The 24802-nt window shown below is 43.3% G+C and overlaps 1 protein-coding gene across 2 annotated transcripts; it reads left to right on the forward strand.

The window, feature by feature from the left end:
- Window positions 1-88: 88 nt before the first annotated feature.
- Window positions 89-24672, forward strand: Gtf3c4 (general transcription factor IIIC subunit 4). 2 transcript variants are annotated; one of them, XM_055599904.1, is made up of 5 exons: window positions 89-554; window positions 10252-12075; window positions 15793-15923; window positions 19368-19479; window positions 21000-24672. In XM_055599904.1, exons 1-5 carry the CDS (start codon window positions 210-212, stop codon window positions 21090-21092), a joined length of 2505 nt encoding a protein of 834 aa, XP_055455879.1. In that variant the 5' UTR covers window positions 89-209; the 3' UTR covers window positions 21093-24672. The 2 variants fall into 2 exon arrangements, with proteins under 2 accessions (XP_055455879.1, XP_055455880.1); XM_055599905.1 differs by having other exon boundaries at window positions 90-554; window positions 19368-19456.
- The last annotated feature ends 130 nt before the right edge of the window (window positions 24673-24802 follow it).

The raw sequence follows: 24802 nt of genomic DNA on the forward strand, positions 1-24802 counted from the left end.
CTTTCCAGACAGGCAGCTCCGTGGCCACCTAGCAGGGTGGCGTTGCCTAGCAACGGCGGGGTCCTTTCTGGCTCGGTGGCGCTCGGGGCCTGAGGGGTGCGAACGGCCGCGGAGGGCGCGGAGGGCAGCGCCGTAGTGCAGGCGGCGGCCAGTGGACGGTGGCAAGCGCTCGGTGCGCCCGGGAACCCGATCTCTGCGCACCGGGGAAGATGAGCGAGGCGGAGCAGGCCCGGGTTGGGCCCAAGGCCGACGAGCCCTCGCCGTCTGCAGAGGAGGAGGGCGAAGGGGGCGGGAAGGAGCCGGCGGCCGACGCGGCCCCCGGGCCCAGCGCCGCGTTCCGCCTCATGGTGACGCGGCGGGAACCTGCGGTGAAGCTGCAGTACGCGGTGAGCGGGTTGGAGCCGCTAGCCTGGTCTGAGGACCACCGCCTGTCTGTGTCCACGGCCCGCAGCATCGCCGTCCTGGAGCTTATCTGTGATGTGCACAACCCAGGCCAGGACCTGGTGATCCACCGCACGTCGGTGCCTGCACCTCTCAGCAGCTGCCTCCTCAAGGTAAGTCACCTCCACGGCTCAACCTCGGGCTCACCGCCTGTGGTTTTCCCGCGGACGCGTCATGGATCCCAAGGGAAGCCTGTCCTGCACCTGGTTCTCGGAGTTCCTGCGCATCCAACTCTTAGGAAGGAAGGGATCAGCATCACCGCAGCTTTTAAGAAGCCTTACAAGCTGTTGCGCTATTACCGCCACCCCTCCGCACACACACCGATACAAGCCCCCCGCCTCCGAGCCAGGTTCCACCATCCAGTCTTTGATTCCTGAAGGGGCAGCTAGCGCCGATTGCACGGGTGCTTTCTGAGACTCCTGTGACTCCACCCCCAGTTGACCCAACCCCAGACCTACCTCTACCGTTGCTTCTATTGTCTGAAGCCAACTCCCCGAGACACAGGGTTGGCTTTGTTTTTATACGGTATTGCATGCGCCCTCCTCTCGCGCCAGTTTTGCTTTGAGAAGAAAAACTGGTCTATTTCGTCGTCTTACCTGTTTGACGATTTCATTGTGAATGCTCCTTGTGTAGACAGGTAAATTGTAGTTTATATTCTAAATATTTGAAAGTGGGACGACAAATAGAACCTCAGAGAACATCCAGTGGTAAGACTTCCATGTGCAAGGTCTCTGTAAATTTAGTGCCTTCAGCTTCATATAACCCAAGTCTGCACCCGAACTTTAGGGTTCCTAAAGTTTTATTGTATTAATGTAACCATTTTCAAACACCGTTTATTTTAAAGTAGTGAGTTATGTTGTGCCTAGAAATGTGAAAGTTTACTTTTATTTATAGTTCTGTATGTATATGCAGGACATAGTCTGTCAAAGTGTGTGAGTGAGTGAGTGAGTAGATGAGTAGGTGCCCACCGAGGTTCTAGGATAAATCAGGGTGGAGACAGTCGCTGCCCTCAAGGAACTTACGTTCTTTGTCCGATCATGTACAAATAAATGTAGTCTAGTGGCAAGGAGTGCCAAAAAGCTATGTACACATGTAGTAGTATGTTTATTTGAAAGTGAAGTTTTCCATACTCTTCTAGGCAGCCATTCCAAATTCCAGCCTTTAGTCATGGGTAGCTTTTGAATACTCCTCATGAACCCTCTTTAAGCACACTTAATTCAAATTTCAAACACTGTGTTGAATTGGATACTATTTCTTTCATTTTGCTCCCCCCCCCCTTTTTTTTTGAGACAAGGTTTCTTTGTGTAGCCCTGGACTCACTTTGTAGACCAGGCTGGCCTCAAACTCACTGTGATCTGCCTGCCTCTGCCTCCCTGAATGCTGGATAAAAGATGTGTGCCAGCATTCCCAGCTGGCTAACTTGCTTTCTCTCTCAATCTCTCTCTCTGTTTCTCTTTCTTTCATAGCATCTTGACCTTGATAATCCTGCCTGGGATTACAGGTTTACAGCTTAAATTAGGTAGGTAGTCACCTTGACTGACTGAGCCATGTAAGCTCCTCCTAAAGAAGATCTGGATGAAACGACTCAAATATGAACACATTCGGTAGGTGCTGGCAGTGCTGTTTAAGTTATCCACATAGGAGGGAAGCAAGCAGAAGAAAGGTGCTGAAAAAGAACTTCCTATTTCAATAGTCACTGCCCACCAGCTAGAGAAAATCAGTGTCTATATGGTAAAAACTGAATGTTTGACAGAGAATTTACTCTTAAGGGGAGGCACTTACATCAATGTCACTGAGTCTCTAGCAGTCCTAAGAAATGATAGTGTTTGGTTTATCAAGAAACTCAAAGTCCATCCAAGATGTCAAGTGAAACATCCAGTTTATGCACACACATCTTTAATCATGAGTGACTGTGTATAACTGTTGCCTAAGTATTGATGGCTCACCTGGAGCTGAAGCATTTCATCTAGAGTCGGAGAAAATGACACCCAGTTTAGGATTAGAAAGGTTAGTCCAGGAAGTTTCTTGAGTGCTATTTCAGTTTCATGAGGGTAGAATGGTCTGGTATAGGTAAGGAGTGTGAGACTGGCCTGGGCTAGAGGTAAGCAAATGATTGCTGGGCTGAGGATAAAAGAGGGGGTTAAGAGACTGGGCTTTGGTACAAGATAGACCTATCTATAAAACATAAATACTAAAGCCTACCTTGTTTAGGCTTTATGGAGAATTGTGTTTAATACATACATAAAACATCGAGCTGGGCTGGTGGCTCATGCCTTTAATCTCAGCACTGAGGGAGGCAGAAGCAGGTGGATCTCTTTGAGTTTGAAGCCAGCCTGGTCTACAGAACGAGTCCAAGACAGCCAAGGCTATATGGAGGAACCCTATCTCAAAAAACCAAAACCACAACAACATAAAGAAACATACAGAAAACATATAGCATTATCATTTAATGTCTGGCACTGAGTACATGTTAGTGCCTAAGACAAGAATATAATTCAACGCTTCAGGAATGAAGGAAAAGTCTGGGTTAATGTTTTAAGTGTGATTTGAAGGTGATACCAAGATTCTGATAAATTGACATTTTGCTACATGTGACATTTGCCACACTGTTTAAATAGTAGCAGAAATTCTATTTATATAGCCCTCTAATTGATAAAGAGTTTACATGAGAGACCTTTGTTGTTGCAATGGTATGACTATTCAGAGATCTGGCAATTCTGTGCCCTACATATTGATTGTCCCTAAAGATTTAAATGTATCCAGTATTGTCCTGATAGCTATTGCTTCAACTCAAATAGTAGATAATTTGTAATCTTGGGGAAGATTTTAGTGTGTGGCACAGCTAAAGCATTTTTGAAGCTGTTGCTCTGTGATTCTGTTAAGTCACAGCTTAAACATTGATCATCAGCTATTTGTAAGTTACTGTCTTAGATACTGAAACAAGGCAAATACATACATGCAGACAGACATTCATACATATAAAAAATTAATCTGAAAAAAAAAGAATGTCTCAGTTTTTTCCTGTTAGACTACAGATAGTGTTAGGACCGATGAAATGATGATGGACATATATTTTATATGAAAGAGGTTTATTACATAGAAGGAAAGAGCGAGACATGAGAGGGGGTGCCCCAACAGAGAAAGGAGAGAGAGCAGAAGGGCAGGAGAGTAAGAGGGCAAGAGAGGAACAAAGTGGTGGGTTGATCCTTTTAAGGAGCAACTTAACCCCACCTGCCAGGTGTGTGACACAGGGTGACATCATAGGTTTCTAGGCAGTCCAGAGGCAGGCTGCCTAAATACTAACATTTCACCCTTTTTCTATAAATTAAAAAATGAGCTTGGGCTGCTTCTCATGTAAGGCAAGTTAAAGTATATAAATTTAGGTTCATTGGAAGCAGCTCTTGGTTGCCATGCAAGGGGAAGAGAGAGAAGTAATAGCAACAAAATGTCCAGATTACTTGGTCAGGAGGAGCGGAAGCCTCTGCCCCGGAAAGTTCAGGGTAGAGGGTGGACTTGCCAGCCATGCCCAGCAGGAGATAGGGACTGAGGAATGCTGGGTGAACCCGGAGCTGCTTGTCCTGGGCCTGAAGCACACCATTCCAGCCCTTTGTTAGTAACAAGTGAATACTGGGCGTAGATTCTCTTCTGGCTACTTCCTGCTGACGCAGGCACTGTAGGGAGGTCAAAATGTTGAAGTGCTGGCCAAGTCCAAGAAGAACAAGCTGTTTTGATGCTGTCCAGGGTCTGTGAGAACATCCATGGCTGGGAGGGAAAGTGCAGGTCCAGCTTGATGGAAGTCTGTGAGGTCAGACTGGACACCTGAGGTAGCTGCTTTGGTGCTGTTGTGGATGTAGGAAACACTTGGGTCTGGCAGGATACTGAAGGCAGAAAACAAAGTTAAGGAGGTTATGGAGAAAAATTCTTTAGGTGTACATTTAAAGCTTTTGGGAGAGTGAACAGAGGTGGAAGGTTTGGATCAAAGAGACTTGAACATGGGAACCTCCATTTACCCAATCACTGGCAGTAATTAAAACATTTTGCTTTGGATCTGTCATCTAAGGAAATTGAGGCCAAGTTTGGTTACAGAGGTGTGTAAGCTTAGAGGCCCTTAAATCAGGCACTAGGTGTAGAAATCTGAAATTCTCTAGAAGACATCCCAGAGGAGAATCTGGAGGAACAGATGAATGAACTATTCCCATTGGGCAGGTAGGAATCAGTGACCTGTCAAGGCATCCCAAGAGCAAGGTTTGACTCAGTAGATTGGTATAGTCTGTTCCAACAGCTCATCAGCCTTGGCCAGAGACCAAGGGCACAACTAGTTTACCTAACGCTAGGATTTTCATAGATGAGGGAGGGAGGGAAACAGGGAAACCATGCCGGTAGAGGGGAAATCTTACCTGAGGGAGTAGATGGTCCTAGATGAAGGGTTTGAATGTAGGTTGGTGAGAGTGGTAGGAAGCGTTTAGTGCCAACCAGAAGTGAAGATTCACCAAATGGCTGGTGTTGGGTGTATGAATGTAGCAATCTGTAGCCAGGAATTGATGCCAACCCGAAGGGAAGACTCACCAATCAGCTGGTTTTGAATGATGGAATGTAGCAATCTGTATGATTTAGTATATAAAAAGTTCATAGCTTATAAAAGTCTAAGGCTATACTATTAATAATATTACCATTTTTAGAAAACAAGACCAAGCATATTTTAACCTTTTGATAGTGAAGATATAGCACAATGATCAAGTTTTAATGTAAATAAATGCCTCTAAAATTAATAGATATTAATTTAGAGTATTGGTAAAAACTTGTATGTAGTAACCCAAGTTACGAGTTTTAAAACTAACAATATAGTAGAACAGTATAAAGTAATTTTAAAATTACATTTGAATTTATTATAGCAAACCTATTTAGCCAGAAAGCCTAGTGGTGAATCTGGATCATAGGCAGCTCATGGCAGGTGAAACAGCATTTATTAATTTAGGAATTGATAGAGACATAGGCAGTTAGATGTAAATTTTAAATTAGCTTAATTTGAATAGACCTTTATAACTTTGAAATTTTATAAAAATTATTTTGAACCAGGGTTGAATCATATATATTATAAAATGTAACTTTGAATTTTTATAAAAATCCATAGCAATTTAAAACGAGACTTGTTGCTGTCCTAGTCTAAAAGGAGATAAAATAAACAGAGAATTAATTATGATTAAAATTGTTCATTCCACGTGCTCACCTTAAGGTTTACAGTTTAATTTTAAGATTTTTTTTGAGATTATAAAAAGAAACCAAAGAGTATATTTAGTGAGATAATAGGCAGAAAGAAACAAACAGACAAGACTTTGAGAAAAGAGAAATAGGAAATTGTTTTTTACTTCATGGATCGCTCTTACTGTTACTGGATATTAGACATTTGAGTAGGGTAAATATAGGTGTAGACGCCAGAGGTTTCCCTAAGAGGAGAGAATATGAGGAAGCTGTTCTTGCAAATGAGAAAGAGGAAATGGAAATGAACCATGCTGCTAGTGGTTCGTCAACCAAATAGCAGGGCAGGTCATGGGCTTAGCCCAGCTAAGCCCGAGAACCTTGGTGCCTGGTACCAGGGCTTTATCAGCAGTAAGGCCAAGTTCTCATAGATTGAATCTCATCTGCAGGAAAGGATGGGGCAGATAGGCAGCTTTAGAATGGAGGTAGGAAGGAGTGCAGTGGCCTTTTAGGGTCTACAAAGGACTGCAGTTTTGCAGCTCTGAAAACAGTGGGACAGAAACAGAGTAGTAAAAGCAGCTGGCAGTGTGGGGAAACCACAGCAGTTTTGTTTGTTTGTTTGTTTGTTTTTTATATCCAAGATAGCTGCCAATCATCAGAGTGCCCTTGATTGCCCTAAGTTAAGATGGCGGTGAAACCATATGTTTGTCCTTAGTGGAGATGGCAGTGAAGCTATGGCTCCACCCTCCTTATCCTAAAATCAAGATGGCGGGTAGCCATGTGTGGTTTGTGGCCATAGCGGCATAGTGAGACCAGGTGCTTGCTGGTGGGATGGCTGTCCCAGCCCAGTTCAAAATTCTCTGCTTGCCCGTGGTGGGAAGTCTTCGAAACTGAAAGCCCTCCTCTGCAAGCCAGCATCTAGCAGCAGGTGCTCCTTGGGAGATTTAAAACTTCACCTGTGGGGCCTGAGGCAGCAGCACAATGTAAACTATCTCTGTGTGTGCAGAGTCCCCAGCAATTGCTTACCTAGTAGCAGTAGTTTAGGAATGGGCTGTGTCTGTATACAAAACAGCAGTTTCAGGGTCTAGCGTGAGCATTTTAGTTTCCCCAAGCTGATTCTGGCACAGCATGAGTGTCCACCTTGTCCCGGGTGCTCAGAGCATATGGCAGGACACCAAGTCTGAGTGGCCTTGAGCAGAGGGACAGGTGTGTGTGGTAAGGGCAAGGAAGTTGAGCAAAAGTGTAGGTTTTAAGGCATATATGGTTGAGTGGTGGTTAGAGATAGCAGAAGAAAAATCTGTTGCAGGCATTTGTGGTCCAGTTAAGGGTTCCTGGTGTGACCAGACCATGTGCTACCAAGAGAGCCCTTCCCGGCCAACGCACCAATGTTAGGACCAATGAAATGATGAGGGGCACAGATTTTATATGAAAGAGGTTTATTAAATGGAAATGAGGAGAGAGAGAAGGAGAGAGCGAGACATGGGGGGGGGAGAGAAAGGGCACCCCAACAGAGAAAAGGAAGAGGGCAGGATAGAGACAAAGTAGTGGATTGATCCTTTTAAGGAGGCAACTTAACCACGCCTGCCAGGTGTGGCTACCTGGTGGGTGACACAGGATGACAATCATAGGTTGCTAGGCAACCCAGAAGCAGGCTGCCTAAATACTAATAGATAAAAGAGTTCCAAATCCTAATGCTATTTATGACCTAGTTGTATTGTGTAGCATTGCTTATGGGAGTGTTATCTCTATGTACTACATGAAATGACTATTGTCTGTGTTTGGAAATCACACATCCTCTACTTTAAAGTTGCTCCCTGCTACTTGGAGGTTCAAGTAGCCTTCCTGAATCAGCCTTTATATGGGAGTGGTCAGCTTGAAACTCAGGAGTATGATTGAGTGATGAGCTCTAGCAACCTCCCAACTTTCAAAAGGTTAGGTCCTTAAATTAGAAATTACTACACAAAACCACAGCATTTTTCCCTGCTGGTCAAGATCAGTGCTATCCTCCATCTCTAGATGCCATAAGATTGGGATATTTTGGCTACCAATTCTTATTGCAGGGCTTTCAGGGGTCTCATTTGGGGTTTAAAACAGAGACATATGGTATGTATAATGTAAGGCCTGTTTGCTGGGGGTGTCCCTCTGCTAGCCCTTCTAACTTAACCTGACTTTCCTGCCATTCTATCTCTGTTTTTCTTTTCTCTCTTCTCTTCCACACCAGCACTTCATTGCTCCAAATCTACACTTTTCTAATACAAAAAAGCTATTAGCATAGTGTGAGAAATTCCTCCCCCATGGCAACTTGCCTTTCTTCTTCAGCAGGTGAGGAAGCGATAAGACAAGCATTTATAAATCCCAGCAGCCTGGCGCAGCAATTAGCAATTGAGAATGCACGGACATACCTTCATAGCCGCTTATACAGTATGTGTTGGGGTAGGTTAGCAAGTTCTGTTTCAAACGGCTACTTTTTAAAAGACGGTTACCTAGCTCTGGTTAAACATACCTCTACAGTGCCTCCCTGGAGAAGGCATTTTATTTGCTCCCATTTTTTTTCTTGGAAGATTGGTGGGTAATATTAAGCATTTCCAAAACCTAACTGTCCATAGACATCTTTTTTCCAGAAGCACTTTAGGATAGTATTATGTAATGACTTTAAGAAGAAGCTGCCTTGTGAACTCTAGGAATCTGCTGCCTCCACCTCACTAAGATTGCAGGCACATACTGTACCCAGCTCTTTAAATGAGTTATGGGCTTGAATTCAGTTCGTTGTGCTCAGGGCAAACTCTTTACTGACTGAGACATCTCCCCAGTTCTGTTGCTATCTCACATAGTGTTCACTGCTGATACATTGAGGAATTTTGTTATTAATTAGGCTTCACAGCTTGTGTGCACTTAACAGTTGAAAGATCTTTTAAACCTGACATCTATTCTTAGTGACTGGTTCTTATGAATATTTTCCAAGTTTTGCTTGTGTTTTAGAGCATACCTACAGTGCTTGGGAACTTAACATCAAGTCACTTTTAATAAATCCATATACTGAAAGGATTTGGACTCCCCTTCAACCATGTCCTACCCTTTCCATTTCCAAGATCAAGTTTCTTAAAAGGATTGGCACTTAACATCAAAATGGAAAGAGTCTACTTTTTTTGCTTTTTTCCTTTTCTCCTTTATTTTCTTTGGCTTTTTGAGATGAAATCTGGCCACATATTCCCAGCTGGTAGGGAACTTGCTGGGGTAATACTCCAAGCCCTGTGTCCCCAATCGTGTGTGCCACCATACCTTTTATCTGTTTCTCTAAAACCAATGGATGGAGTTCTTCCTACTTTCAGTATAGTGGAAATAGCTTTAGATCAACCTTTATGTTCTTTTTGGCTTTAGCCTTCCTGGCTTTAATTTTAGTCATTGATAACTTCCTTTATCTTTTCTTTAAAATCTTTTTACAGAGCTTTCACCATTTGGATGAGCATGTGATACATGTTACAGACCCACACAAGGGGATGATAAAGCAAAGTTAGAATGATCTAAGAAGGCCTCGAAGATTAGACCTGGTAGGACAGATGGGAAGAAGTAAGTCAGGCAAAGGAGCCAGAAAAAGCAGTGGGTGGAATAGAGAAGTCTGATGAGAGCCAGCAAGAGTAAGCCAACGCAATGTGTGTGATTTGTTAAAGAAACTGCAGATTAAAAAGTCTGGAGTTGGGCAGTAAAGAGGTTTAGCAGGTAAAAAGCACAAGCTTGATATGACTTTGGTTCAAACCCAGGAAAAAAAAAAACATGAAAAAGCCCAATGTGATGGCTTGTACGTGTAACCCCAACATTCCTATAGTAAGATGAAAGGCAAAGATGGAAGAATCATAAAGAAGCTGACCAGCTACCTAACCTGGAGTACACAAGCACAGCAGAAGCAAAAAGGACTTTGCCTCAACAAGGTAGAAGAGTTGGGGGACAGAGAAAGAGAGAGAGAATAAATAAAAAGTCTGAGGTTGGGCTGGAAATGTAACTCAGTGGTAGAATACTTACTTAGCATACATGAGGCCTTTGGTTTTGATCTTCTGCATGTGTCACAGAGCTATTATAACAACCCAAATATCTTACTGTAGCAAAAAAAGATTATGGGTACATATATCCCTGACTGTTAAAACTGCCGCTGTTTTGTGACTACCTTAGCTTAGTGTTTCTCTTACTCTTGGTGGATCAAATGTCTATTCCATAGGCCAGTTCTAAAAAGAATATAGACAAGCCATGAACAGTCACATTTATGTAAATCTTTTAAAAAACCATTTCTTTGAGTAAATTCACATTTAATCTTTAAACATACTTGATTTTTGAATTGTTTTTTAATCATTATTTTCTGTTTTGTTTGGAGAGAGAGTTGTTTTATCTAGCTTCAGGTGGCTGAACATGTGATCTTAGCTTCTGGTGTGCTTGGATTAACAGGTGTGTATCACCACACCTGGTATTTGATCTTTTAAATGCACATAATGCCAAAATTAGCTGAATTAATATAATGTGTAGTATTAGAGTATGTGTAATATAAAATTATTAATGCTTGTTAATGTGAGTCAGTTAACTATGGGTGAATATTTATCTGCTAGCTTCTGTATCTTTTATTTTCAGGTTGGCTCAAAAACAGAAGTTGCTGAGTGCAAGGAAAAGTTTGCTTCCTCTAAAGACCCCACCATCAGCCAGACTTTCATGTTAGACAGGATGTTCAACCCTGAGGGGAAGGCATTGCCCCCAATGCGGGGCTTCAAATACACCAGCTGGTCTCCCATGGGTTGTGATGCCAATGGCAGGTGCCTCTTGGCAGCACTGACCATGGACAATCGCCTGACTGTGCAGGTGAACCTCAACAGACTCCAGTGGGTTCAGCTGGTTGATCTGACTGAGATTTATGGAGAACGTCTTTATGAGACCAGTTACAGACTCTCTAAAAATGAGGCTCCTGAAGGGAATCTTGGGGATTTTGCTGAGTTTCAGAGGAGACATAGCATGCAGACCCCAGTCAGAATGGAGTGGTCAGGTATCTGTACCACTCAGCAAGTCAAGCATAACAACGAATGCCGGGATGTGAGCAGTGTGCTCCTGGCTGTCCTCTTTGAGAATGGGAATATAGCTGTGTGGCAGTTTCAGCTGCCTTTCATGGGGAAGGAGTCCATCTCCTCGTGCAACACCATTGAGTCAGGAATCAGCTCCCCCAGTGTTTTGTTTTGGTGGGAATATGAGCACAATAATCGCAAAATGAGCGGCCTTATTGTAGGCAGTGCTTTTGGACCTGTAAAAATTCTCCCTGTCAATCTCAAAGCAGTCAAAGGCTACTTTACTTTAAGACAGCCTGTTGTCTTGTGGAAAGAAATGGACCAGTTGCCTGTGCACAGCATCAAATGTGTGCCACTTTATCACCCTTACCAGAAGTGTAGCTGTAGCTTAGTGGTAGCCGCACGAGGCTCCTATGTGTTCTGGTGTCTTCTTCTGATTTCCAAAGCAGGCTTGAATGTTCACAATTCCCACGTCACAGGCCTTCATTCACTGCCCATTGTCTCCATCACTGCAGACAAGCAGAATGGAACAGTGTACACCTGTTCTAGTGATGGGAAGGTGAGGCAGTTGATTCCCATTTTCACAGATGTTGCATTAAAGTTTGAACACCAACTAATTAAACTCTCAGATATGTTTGGCTCAGTGAGGACTCATGGCATTGCAGTAAGCCCCTGTGGTGCTTATCTGGCCATCATCACCACTGAGGGCATGATCAATGGCCTCCATCCTGTGAGCAAGAACTACCAGGTCCAGTTTGTCACTCTCAAGTCTTTTGAAGAGGCGGCTGCTCAGCTGCTGGAGTCTTCTGTTCAGAATCTTTTTAAGCAGGTGGACTTGATTGACTTAGTCCGCTGGAAAATTTTAAAAGATAAGCATATCCCTCAGTTTTTACATGAAGCCTTGGAAAAAAAGATTGAAAGCAGTGGGGTTACCTATTTTTGGCGTTTTAAGCTTTTCCTCCTAAGGATTTTGTATCAGTCAATGCAGAAATCCCCTTCAGAGGCCTTATGGAAACCCACCCATGAAGACTCAAAAATCTTACTGGTTGACTCACCTGGGATGGGTGATGGTGAGGATGAGCAGCAAGAAGAAGGTACTTCCAAGCAGGGTACTAAGGCTGCCCTACAGGAGAAGAGCAAAGAGGGTGACACGGAGGAGCCCCCTGAGGACTCACTCACTGCCATGGGAGACCCCGGAGGCCGTGAACCCATAGAGGAAAAGCTCCTTGAGATCCAAGGGAAAATTGAGGCTGTGGAGATGCACCTGACCAGGGAACACATGAAGCGGGTCCTGGGAGAAGTGTACCTGCACACCTGGATCACAGAGAACACCAGCATCCCCACCAGGGGTCTCTGTAACTTTCTCATGTCTGACGAGGATTATGATGACAGAACGGCACAGGTAGGTGTCTCCCAAAACTGCTAGCATTATGAACCAGCTGCTCTTGTCACTAGGTAGAAAGATCTTGTGTTGGCTTTGGCATTAGAATTACTGAGGTAACTGTTTGTCATGAGGTACAAGGGAATAATAGATGGGAAATACGATTGATGCTGAGAACACACTTTCTTCCATTCATGTGCCTTTGACTGATGTGCAGGGTTTGCCAGGTGACATTTCCAGGCTGTGGATGAGCTAAGGAGTCTGCAGTGGCAAATGGTGTGTGATAGACAGTCACAGCAGTGGAGATGCCCACCTGTGCTCTCTTCGTCATGTCTTACAAAGGTTTATTGTGATGCATTTTTTCTATTCGAAAGGCTTAAGGTTGGATATTGTAAATAAAACAGTTACTAAGTCCAATTTATTTTTTTAAACTGGGCTGTTACATTTATTTGGGTACTGGAACAATGTAATAGTTTTTGTCTGCAGTGTATTCTACAGGCTTCAAGGTTCCCCCAGAGACCAGAATGGCTACAAGCTTAAGGAATATGGTAGGATGTTCTCCTCAGTAAGGTTCCTGATACAGGTTATGATCCTGGGGATTCTGAAGATTCTTGCAGAAAAGAAACTGTTACCTAGCTTCCCAGGCTTGGTCAGGGAACACCATTAGAGCTGCTAAATCCTAAAAAGCTCCCTACCAAGGAACAGACTGTGCACTGAAAAGGTTAAATCACAATTCCGTCCTTTTCATTCTGGAGATTGATGCTCTCTGCCTAAAGGCTCATTGAAAATGAGAACTCCAGTTAGTTTTGTCCCTTCCAAGCCATTCACAGTGCATTTGTCCACCCCTAAAACTGCTGCCCACAGGACAATTGCAGTGATCTTGAACATAGTAAGAGGCACTGGTCATGGTGAGACTTTTCTTCTTGAAAAGTAAACCTATAAAAAAAAAAAAAAGTAAACCTATAAACCTTCTTTCCTGTGGTCTAAATTGTCTGGAAGAATATTGTTTTTCACAGTCATGGGACTGGTTAGAATTATTATAATTTGTGATATACTAGCAAAAGCATTTATGGAAAGTAATGGTGTCTGTTCTTACTTTAGGATTCTTGTTTAGGGTGCTGTGTGCTTGCAGACCCATGTCTAACGTGGTTCTGTGGATTTGGCTTAGCTAGTATGAAAACAATGGAAAGATTGAACCTTACTTTGCCATAGCATCTCAGTTCTGCTTAAAAGAATGACTTTTGTGTCTTAAGAATCTAGTTATGCTTCATATAAAGACCTTTCAGCTTATGGTATTGATTTCACTGCAGTTTTAGATGTTCTGACTACTGGGCCTGTAATATACATTTCTCAACCTCTTTTTCATTCCCAGCTGCCCCACTTTCCCCTCGCCTAGTTCTTGCCCATAACTTGTTAATAATACCACGGACCTATTATGTATTTGTTTTTGTCTTATAAGTGTATATGCTTTATACATTAAAAAGATAAGAATTTTTATCCCCCTCCTTGAGAAGGATTGTCAATGAGGATGCACAAGTCAACTTCAGCAGTTGGCTTTCATGATGTAAAAATAAACAGAAGCAGCTCTTCCTCATATAGAACTTAGGCCCAACTCTCTCCTGCTCTAGGACAATGGGCATCTTCACTGCTATGCATTGTTGGGAAGCTAGGCTTATCTGGAGAAGAGGAGTAAAGGTGTTTGTCCTTGCTGTGAAGGACTGTAAGTTACAATTCTAAAGGCCAAAAAGTAAGAAGAGGTAATTTAAATTTTTTAATTAATCTGGGTGTGGTGGTACATGCCAGTACTCAAGAGGCAGAGGCATGAGGATCTCTGTGAGTTTGAGGCCAGCCTTGTCTATATAGTGAGTTCCAGAACAACTAAGAGCTACATAAGTGAGCCCCTATCTCAAGTAAAAAAAGCAAAAACAAACAAACAAACAAAAAAACCTACACACATTCATTGTAATTATATACTAAAGAGTTGAAATGGCTAGCTCAAATTAACAATTAAGATACCCTTTGAGATTTGAGTGAGAAAATTAACCCAAAGTGCAAAATCTTGTAAACTGCCAGAAGAGGCAAAGCATAAATACATTCAGCCTGGGGAGAGTTGAGGAAGGGGAACTGGGAGAAGAAAAGGAGGGCTGCAATCAGGATGTAAAGTGAATAAATTAATTCATTCAAACCTGGGAAGGCCACTAGTTATTAGTAAAAAAAGATGCTTAAGAGTTGGTATATCCCTATTACAATGGAACCCACTTGGATACTGAACTGCCATGGGCTACATCTGTGCAGGGGTCTTAGGTTATCTTTAATTACCTCCCCCTCAGGGGGAAACAGCATTACCAGGCCACAGAAGAAGACAACGCAGCCACTCCTGATGAGACCTAATTGACTAGGATCAGAAGGAAGGAAAAGAAGTCCTCCCCTATCAGTGGACTTGGGGAGGGGCATGCATGCAGAGGGTGGAGGAAGGGAGGGGTTGGATCAGGAGGAGGGAGAGAACCACAGGGGGATACAAAGTGAATAAAGTGTAATTAATAAAGAAAAAAAAAGAGTTGGTATATCCCATACTTCTAAGGCAGGGAAGGATGTGTATGTGTGTTTTCCAGAAAATAATAAAATAAGTGTATGTTTTTCAGACATTTTTCTTTAAAGAATGAAATCTTAAACCAGGTCTGGAAGCACAGGCCTGTAATCTAATGCAGCTACTCTAGAGGCTGAGGTAGGAGTAAGTATAGCAAGTTTAAGACTGTTTGGACAGCTTACTATGTCATAGAATTAAAAATTGAAAGAGACAGGTACAGAGCTCAATGGTAGTGCTTGCCTAGAATATGCAAGGCTCCACATTCAGTCCCACAACCATCCTTCCCCCGCCCTCTTAGTAAGACTGAGAAAAGCACCTACTTTCCCCAAGCTGGATCACTCAGGGAGTATTTCAGGTGCAGGTGCTGCTAGACCAGTCCTCTCTGAGCCATCAGAAGTAATCTTTTTAATCCTGATTGTCTTTTTACTGTATAAGTCTATGACAGAAGACTAAAACATTGTGGGCTGGAGAGATGGGTCAGCAGTAAAAAACACCTATTGCTCTCTTAGAGGACCTAGGTTGTTTCTGGCACTCACTTGGCAATTCACAGCCACTGTAACTCCAGCTTCAAGGAATCCTCTGTTGGCACCTGCACACAAGTGGCACACACACACAAACAAAATCTTGAAAATAAATTTTTTTAAAGACGTACATATTTCTAGAGTTCACAATAGTTCACATTTTTTTTTTTTTTTTTTGTCTAGGGAAATTATGCTTTTTCCTTGTTAAAACTATAACTATTAGCTGGGTGTAGTGGCACACACCTTTAATCCCAGCACTCAGGGAGGCAGAGGCAGGTGAGTTCAAGGTCAGCCTGGTGTACAAAGTGAGTCCAGGACAGCCAAGGCTACACAGAGAAACCCTGTCTCAAAAAAAAAAACAAAGCCTATAATGACTTCTAAAGCAACTAAAACAAAGCAAGAATGGAGAACTTGGTTTTGAGAGGTTTCTCCCTAAGTTTAGAGTTCACCTTAGAGGTCGGAGTCACTGGACCTATTTATTTTACTTTGCTGTTGATACTGGTTGAAGGTTTTTGAATTCTTTGGACAGCAGCTTAGCCTGTAGAGGTACAACTCTCCTGTTGTGGCATATCCTGTATTACTCTCAGAAACCCATGTTCACCCCTCACTCTCACCCATGGTGTCTTACAGGTCTTGATTGGACATATCTCCAAGAAGATGAACAAGCAGACCTTCCCTGAACGTTGCAGTCTGTGTAAGGAGATCTTACCGTTCACAGATCGCAAGCAAGCTGTTTGTTCCAACGGGCACATCTGGCTCCGGTAAGCCCCACAGCTGCTCACCCTTGTGTTTCCATTCAGGGCTGATCTGCTTGATGGATAGAACTATTTGCTTGCTTGGGTTGCTGTTGCCTTGCAAGGTTTGGGTCTTAGAGTTATACTTGTACTTTTTTTGGTTAAGTTTCATAAGAAAAGGAGAGGGACATCTAACAGGCATGGGAGAGGAAATAAGATAGCATCGGCGAGAATACATTATGTACATGTATGAAGTCAGATAGCAAAACCAATAAAGAATTTTTGTAACAAAAGAATCTTTTCTATTTCCTGTCCCGTTAGTCTGGCCATAGGGGTGACCTTGGTGGGCCCTCAATTTTGCTGTTACCCCCTCAATGAGATACTTCATCACCTTGTCCCAAGATGCCATGCTTCCTACTTTTCCTGCAGCGTCTGACTTCATTTCCAGTTATCTGCAGCTCCTGCTCATCTCCTCAGTGCCTATCCTTAGGCCTATGCCTAAGTGTTCTCTTACTGATTGTACACAGATATGCCTGTATCTGCTTCAGTCCAGACTTGCAAGTTAACTTCCTGCCTACCTAGCATCCTTATTTAGATGTTGCCTTAGCACTTCACATGAAAGCCAGCCCCAACATCATTTCTGCCTCTAAAGCCCTGCCTCAGACACTGTTGATGCACATGATGGTAGCTATCTTCCACCTGGGCCTGCTGCTTCCGCTCTCATCCCCTCACTCTATTCTCTGAAGTTGTAGTCATGATGCTCAGTCTTTGTCAGCTCTTGACATGTCAGTCCTCAGTACTCTTCACTAGGGTTGGGCATATGGGTTCCTAATAGATCATACTTGCATTTGCAAGGCCCAGTCCTGCAAAAACCAACAAAAGGTCTCCAAGAGCTGTCCGCTTCTGATTTGGAAAGCTAAACTTTTTCAGTGACTTGTAGCCTCTTCACAGCCTGCTCTTGCCTCTTTAAGCCTTCATACTTGCTCTGAGCTCAGCTCCCAGATTTCTCCATTCAGGAGAACTGGCCACCATGCTCAGGTCAGTATGGCATCCCTCCCATTGAGGTCCTCTGCAGGAATACAGTAGATGTTCTAATGCTTCCTCAGCTGTGGTGTTCTCGCTCTCACTACTCTCTCTCTCTCTCTCTCTGTCTCCGTCCCTCCCTCTCTTCCTTTCCTTCTCTTTCTCCCTCCCTATGTAATGCTCTGTATTCCTCTTCTTTGCTGTTTTTCTCCTTATAACCACATTTTATTTTTCATTCTTTTTCTTCTTTGTTTCCTTCCTTGTTTTCTTTTCTGTTTTGTTTTGTTTTTGAAACAGGGTTTCTCTCTGTAGCCCTGGTTGTCCTGGACTCACTCTGTAGACCATGCTGGCCTTGATCTTTCTCTTTTAAAGATAGGGTCTCACTGTAGTCAAAGCTGGTCTTGAACTCACAGAGATCTGCCTTGTCTGCCTCCTGAAGACTCTTCTATACCTTTGCCTAGATACCCTTCCTTTGGACTAGGCAGTTCTATGAGCACAGAGATTAAAGCAATGTGTGTCACTACTCAGCAGAAATGTTAGGTTTATTTAACTAAAGCAGGATATGCTATACATAACATTTATTCATTCATTCATTTTCTTGTTTTGTATGTGTGTTTTGTTAACAGATTCTACTATTTTGTTAGGCTGACCTCAAATATATAATCATTCTGCCTCACCCTCCTAAGCTTGTGCTACCATGCCCAGCCAGATTCCACCAGGATTCCATTCTCTCATTTTTTTTGTGGGGGGAGGGGTGTTGAGATAGGGTTTTTCTGTGTATCCCTGGCTTTCCTAGAACCTGCTCTGTAGACCAGGCTGGCCTAGATCTCAGAAATGTGCCTGCCTCTGCCTCCTAAGTGCTGGGATTAGAGGCGTGTGCCATCTGCCCAGCCAGGTTTCCATTTTTATGGAGGTAGAGCTGGAGCTTTCAATAATGTGAATCCTCTTAAGATTCCTTCTTTTATTGACACATTTAATTTCTAGTTTAATGTTTAGACTGTTTTCATTGAATGGAAAGAATATTTAGCAATCTAATACTGGGTAAGTTTTAGGCTTGTAATCAAAGTAGCATCTGTTGCAGTCAGCTTGCCAGACAAATTAGGACAGATGCACATCTGGTAAGTGACCACATCCTTACAGTGGCCACACACAGGGCAGCCCCATAGAGATTTCTATCTTACAAATGGACTGGCACTGGGAGTCAGGGGTAGTAAGAACTTACCCAAGTCAATGGGCTCAGAGCCTATGCATAGTAATCCCTGCCTGCTCATACCTTTCCCACAGTGGTGGGTTGTTTCACAGAAGTCGTTTTCTCTTTTTCTGATTAAGGTTAGTTCCTAATACATTGGTATAATTTCTCTCTGGTAAAATCTTTTTCTGTATACTTAAGTCCCAAGGTCAATTTTGGAGTCCCTTCCCCTGACCTCCTGTTTTCTAGTCCTTAGTTGCTTACCTGAAAACTTCTGCCTCTTAGAATTTTTCTTCCAGAGCCCAGTTACATTCTTTCTGTCTCATATCCTTTCTGCTGTCTTGCCTGTAGCTGGTGTTCCGTAAATGCTCATTGGACAGAATTGATTTGAACCTGTGAATGCCTATTAGTTTGTTAGTTTCTTTCTGCACCATTAATTTCATCTTCAATACCTGAAGAGGTGTATGGTCTATGGTCTATGGTCTATGTGCCTGAAGTGTATGCTCACTTTTGTGTGTAGAATCCAGAGGAGAACATTGAGTGTCCTTTATCACACTCCATTTTATTCCTTTGACACAAAGTCTCTTTCAGGACTAGACCTCACATTTTTTTCTTCTAGGTTGGTAAGCAGCAAGCCCCAATGATTCTCCTCTCTCTGCCCTGCTCTATACTGGGCTACAGATGCAAGTGGGCTTGTTACACTGGTTTTGGATTCTGAACTCATGCTTACACAGCAAACACTGTAACCTTCAGAGCCATCTCTTCAGCCCCAGTAGCTAAAAAGCAGTTGTCTCATCCTTCCAAATGTTGCGGTCCTTTAGTTTCTCATTGCTACTTTATAACTAAGTTTGCTATGAATCGTAAGGTAAATATCTATGTTTTCCAATGGTCTTATATGACCCCTGTGAAAGGATTGTTCAACACCTTAGGGGTCACAACCCACAGGTTAAGAACCGCTGACCTAAGAGCTCTTAAAGATGGTCTGTATACCTTATCTTAAAAACTAATGAGACTTGCTTATATGAGTGTTGTCAAATTACCAAGAATGCCAAAAAGGAGGACCAGACTGAACTCTTTCCCAGTGTTTCTGGGACTTTCTGGAGAGAGGCTTTGTGTTTCCTCAGAGCATGGTGGTATAGATTTGGTCACACAGAGGGAAGCATTACCCTAATAACTATGGGTATTTCTCTAGCACCAGGTGTTTTCTGGTGCTGATGGTCCCAGGGAGTCTCGTCTGATTGGACTCTGTCTTCTTTCAGGTGCTTTCTAACCTACCAGTCCTGCCAGAGCTTAATATACAGACGATGTTTGCTCCACGACAGCATTGCCCGGCTTCCTGCTCCGGAAGGTGGGTGCTGGCTTCGCCTTGAGGTTGGTGGAGTCAAGCCCTATACCGCTTAGTGTCCTGCTGCTCTTGGTTCAGAGCAGATGCATTCTGCTCTCTGTGAAGCCAGAACCACTTAACAAATGGTCCCGGGAATACACAATGCCTGTTATGTGAGCTGTGTGTCAGCTGATGGTGGAATGGGGGCTGTTGTTGGTCCATGTCTGCAACAGGGTCTTCAATCCAGTGTTAGGGCCTGTCTCGAGGGAGCCTGTAGGGGCTATATTTGGGTGACAGCTCTGCAAATGATGCTCTATACAGAAACAGCGTTGTTGCTGCACCTCCTGCAGGTGTGGCTCTTATGGAAGCCACTGAGGGCTACTTCCTGGTTGGTCTGTATGTTTTTTAGTGCATTGCTGTTTCTCAGAGCACTATCTAGAAATAAGATGTTAGGTAGGAGCAAGAGATTAGGCATCTAATAATCACAAGAATATCGGTGGTTGGTGTGAGCCGCATTAACCCTATACTCAACTAAACAGGCCAGTGAGACATGTGTAAAATCAAACATAGTGAATAGAAAACAAGAGTATTCTACTTGAAACTCAGTCTGCACTGTTTTTGTTTTGTTTGTTTTTTCTTTCTCATTCTCTCAAGTTTACATATTGACAGCATGGTCTCTGTTTCTGCTTTTAGTTGACCTCAGCTCCCCATGGGTCATCAGCATCCTAATTTTAGTTTAAAAGATTTGGAAAGCTCTTAATTAAGCAGCTACTACCATTGAGACTTACAGTGCTGTTTAGGCAAGGTAGGAGTTTAAAACAAGACCCCTACCCTCAGTTCTGAGAATGGATCTGGAGAAAACTGGAATAGGGCAGAGATTTCACAGGCAAGCTGTAGGAGTGTGGTCCATTGTCATTCTGAAAAGTTGTCATTCCTTTTATTTTATGAAAGAATAACATTCACAATTTATAACCAGGGCATAACAACATACACCTGTAATTCCAGTACTGGGGAGGCTGAGGCAGGAGAATGGAGAGAGTGTTCAAGGTTGGCCTGGATCTACATAGTTAGACCCTGTCTCAAAAACATGTGAATACACTACTTGCTTACAGTCCTTGATTAACTTCAACACTTGTAGCTTTTTTGTTTTATTTTGGGGTTTGGTTGGTTGGTTGTTTTTGAGACAGAGTATCTCTATGTTGCCCTGGCTGTCCTGAAACTTGCTATGTAGACCAGACTGGGCCTCAAACTCAGCTAATCCTTTTTGCCTCCTGAGGGCTGGGATTAAAGGTGTGCACCACCATCCCCAGCTCATGTAGCTTTCTCAAGCACCATTCATTGCCCTGACCTTCATCTCATTACAGACTCAGCTTTGGGAAATACGCATTTATTACAGCTTGACCTCATTTAGAGTGTTAGAAACTGAGTCTGAAAGACTGGACTGCTTTGTGGAAGGACACATGGCTTGGGCTCCTGAGCTGACATCCTTGCACTAAGGTGCTCTGTATATCCTGTCCTGTCAGTCTTTTCTGAGGCTGACTCGTGGTCATGCTGGCTTTCCTTGCAGATCCTGACTGGATTAAGAGGTTGCTGCAGAGTCCTTGCCCTTTCTGTGATTCTCCTGTCTTCTGAGTTCAGTGAGGAGGATGGAGGAATATGAACTTGGCTATAAAAAGTGCCCTGGAGCCTGAAGAGCAGGTGTGCTGAAGGAAGCCTGTACTGCACAGTGGAGAGACGTTCTTCTGACTGGAAGGAGGGAGGTCACCCCAGGAGCTCATTTCACCAGCATACACACTATCTTCAGGGACTGAAGGAAATCTTTTAAATGACTAAATACAGAGATGTTGAGTCATTTTGAGGTGAACATTAGCAACCCCTGCTCCTCACCCAATGAGGACCTCTTATTTTTCAAGTGTCTTGCCTAAAGCAGTTTGAGCAGAAGCTTTCTGCTTCTAGAAACAATGGTCTCTTCTAGAGAATCTAAGGACCTTATTGTGAGATAGGTTTTCGCCCTTGCTCTGGATTGGGATGCCTATGGCTCCAGTGGGCTGAAGTTGGTTGGTACATGACACTGCATGTACCAATACATCTTAAAGTGTATAAAGTTGTGTGTGGCTGGTGTTTGCTTAGCAGACTCATTTGCCCATTGACTCGTATTCATGCATATGGAAGACATTTTCCTAAAACTATATTTTTGAAGCCAAGAATAAAATCAATCTTAATGTATCAAATGATCAGGTGATGATTAGAAGTTAATAATTGTCATTTATTTTTATCTCCTGTGGCATCAGATTTGCTTAATATGGAAGAAGAGATTGATTATCCCTTCCTTCACCACAGTCCCACTTCATACCCACTGTGGTTACCTAGATATTTGTGCATACAGGGGAAGTATTTTCTTTTAGTATTAAATGGAAACTTCAGTATTTTTAACATTGACTTATATCCAGATGTTTCACAGAATCTCTGGGGGAAAGTTGGTCTACAGAGTTCTGGAGAAAGATGGAGGTTCTTGAGCTCTGTGCTGTAAGCATGTGCAGCTCAAGTGGAAAAACCTACTGCACTTGTGAATTCCTCTCCAGGAGTCAGTATAAAGGATTATGGAGGGGTGAGGGAGGGACCTTGAAAAAAATGGGAGTGACACTGGAGTCTTTCAGTGTGCCTCTTCCAGCTTGAACTTGCCTGTGCTGCTTGGTAGGGGAGCTGACGTCGTGTTCAGTTGCAGCTGTGGTAGCTGTTTCAGCCTGGGAGGAAGGATAGCCATCAGATTGCTGCTCTACATTTAGAAAACTGGAGCAGAGACTCTACAGAGGCCTTACAGGCTGCAGCACTGCTGTGTTGCAGGTTCTCTGCCTGGGTTATTGTTCCTTTACTGTAGGTAGGAATGGGTGGATTGTTCTGGGTGGTGTTCATGCTGAAGTCCTGATGCATTCACCCCCAGACTTGAAGCTCTCTCTTCCTACTACCAGGTCTGCTAGAGGTTCTTGTGAGCACCAGCAACGTTTGTGGTCAGATGTAACATTGTCCTGCTTGTCCTTTAGGCCCTTACAAGTATTTAAGAACATGTATGGGGAAGCATGTAGGCTGGACCTAGCAACAAGCTTAACAAGTTAATTGGATTGGCAAGTTTTGTTTTCTGTTTGTTTTGTTGTTTTTTTTTAAGACAGGGTTGTGCTATCGTGCTAGCTGCCCTGGAACTCTTGTAGACCAGGCTAGCATTGAACTCAAAGATATGCCTGCCTCTGCCTCATATGTTGGGAAAATTTTAAGGTTTAATAATTATTAAGCCATTTGATTGGTTGTATTGGTATCAGATAAGGTGCAGATGGTGGAACACGGCCCTGGTCTGGAAGCCCTGCATCCCAAGCAGCAGCTTAATGGCCTGGGTTTGCTGAGTGGCTGTAGTTCCTGAAATGGAATAGACTTAGGTTCTGGTCATCCCCCTCTTACTTACCTTCCCCAAGGGGCAGCTCTCAGCATTAGGATGCATTTAGGGCCAAGAAAATGTACAGTGATAAAATTTCCTAAAGGCTAAGCCTTGTGGGTCTTCCTAGAAGACTCAGTGGGCATCTTTTGGACAGAGGGCTGCAGAACTCCAGGCTGACTTCCAGTTCCTTGCCACCACAGTGTTGCTGTCCAAGCTGAGCTGAGTGGAGTGCATTCCAAGTCAGTATGGACCCTCAACAGTCGGTCAGATACACAACATCTTCACCGTGGATTTAAGGAGTCATAGCCAGGCTTTAGCAGTTCTTCGTGGTGTGTCCTGGCAGAGTGTAGAGCCTCAGCAGCCTTACCTTCCCCCTTGGAGTATTGGCTTGAAAGAACGCCCCTGCGGGTGGAACAAAGGGGATCAGCTGGCTTTAGGTATGGGGAAGCACCAGTGTCCCCTCATACACTTCAGACTGCTCCTCACACTCTCAGAGTTATTAGGCGCTCAGCTGTTCTTTCTTAAAGCTGAAAAATTCTGGAAGGTAAATCTGCTTTGTTTCTGCTGTTCAACCCAAGTTCACAGTAGGTGAAATGTCCTTAAATGGGACTGTGCTACACTCAAAGAAGGTAGCCTTGCTTCTAGCTGCCTACAGATAGGGCAGCTCTATTCCACACAACAGCCAGAAGGCCATGTTTATGGGGTTTGTTTTTTTTTTTCAAGGTCATGTTTATATCTAGAGGAGAGACCCTTGATGTAGTCAGGGTTCTAGTCATGAGTTTATTTAGAGCCAGATGGTGTGGTTCACCAACAGGGCCTAAGTGTTTCTTCATTGTTACTGAGCTTAGTAGAAAAGGAGGTGGTATACATCTGAATTACACTGTAGGCTCTCAAGCAAAAATGTAGGCATGGATTGAGCAGATCACATCTCAGAGCTCTAAATCTACTCTTTATTTTTAAGATTAAAAGTTGTTTTTTGGTGGGAAGGGGTGTTGTTTTGTTTTTTGTTTGTTTGTTTGTTTGTTTGTTTTGGTTTTGGTTTTTTGAGACAGGGTTTCTCTGTGTAGCCTTGGCTGTCCTGGACTTGCTTTGTAGACCAGGCTGACCTCAAACTCACAGAGATTGCCTGCTTCTGCCTCCTTGAGTGCTGGGATTACAGGCGTGTACAACTGTGCCCAGCATTAGATTAAAAGTTCTTTATCCCAAGGCTGAAGATAGAGCATTCACAGGCCTCAGGTTCCATCCTCAGCACTTGGGGTGGAGTAGGGAGTAGGGCAGGTTATTGTTTATATCACTATCATGAAATTTTGTTTTCATAAAAAAACACTTCAAAATAGATTGGGTAGGACATGGTGGCACACACCTGTGTTCTAAGCACTCAGGAGTCTGAGGCAGGAGGATCAAGTTGAAGGCTAGCCTGGGCTGTGTGGAGTGAACCTGTCTCAGAAAACCAAAAACGGTCAGATTAGGCAACATAAGAGGTAGTGATGGCATTGTGTAGACCTTTTCAGACCAGGTCTACATTTGGCTAATGTGGTAGGGTGAATACTCATGTTCCCGCTGTTTCTCTGTATGTATGGTACTAATATGAAAATCAAACAGAAGTATCCCATGAATTGTGTCTTTTCCAAGGCTTTGTTTGCCATTTGTATGTTGATATGACATGGATGTGAGCCTCACACTTGTTTAAACGGATGTCTGCTGTGCTTAGTGGTTGTACCCTCTGTTTACCTGTGCTAAAGTTTGTGCTTTGCTTTGAATTGTATGTTTACACCTGACTGTTTTTAAATAAAGAGAAAAATTTATGGTTATGCAAAAAGGATTTTTAATTCTTACCTTCTAATCAATTTTAATTTTCAAGGTTTCAGCTAAAAACTAAGAAGAATAAATATTGCTTGGAATAACTGCCAAACCAGACAAGCTGGCCGCTTGTTCCCCCATTT

This window comes from Psammomys obesus, unplaced genomic scaffold, assembly GCF_907164565.1.
Source record: "Psammomys obesus unplaced genomic scaffold, mPsaObe1.curated_primary_1811, whole genome shotgun sequence".
Taxonomy (NCBI): domain Eukaryota; kingdom Metazoa; phylum Chordata; class Mammalia; order Rodentia; family Muridae; genus Psammomys; species Psammomys obesus.

Excerpts from the sequence above, each read along its gene's own strand:
- Gtf3c4 (XM_055599904.1), top strand. The coding sequence starts at position 210 with ATGAGCGAGGCGGAGCAGGCCCGGGTTGGGCCCAAGGCCGACGAGCCC. Across the intron at positions 12,076-15,792 it reads ATGATGACAGAACGGCACAG|GTCTTGATTGGACATATCTC; the intron begins GTAGGTGTCTCC and ends GGTGTCTTACAG. Across the intron at positions 19,480-20,999 it reads GGTGCTGGCTTCGCCTTGAG|ATCCTGACTGGATTAAGAGG; the intron begins GTTGGTGGAGTC and ends CTTTCCTTGCAG.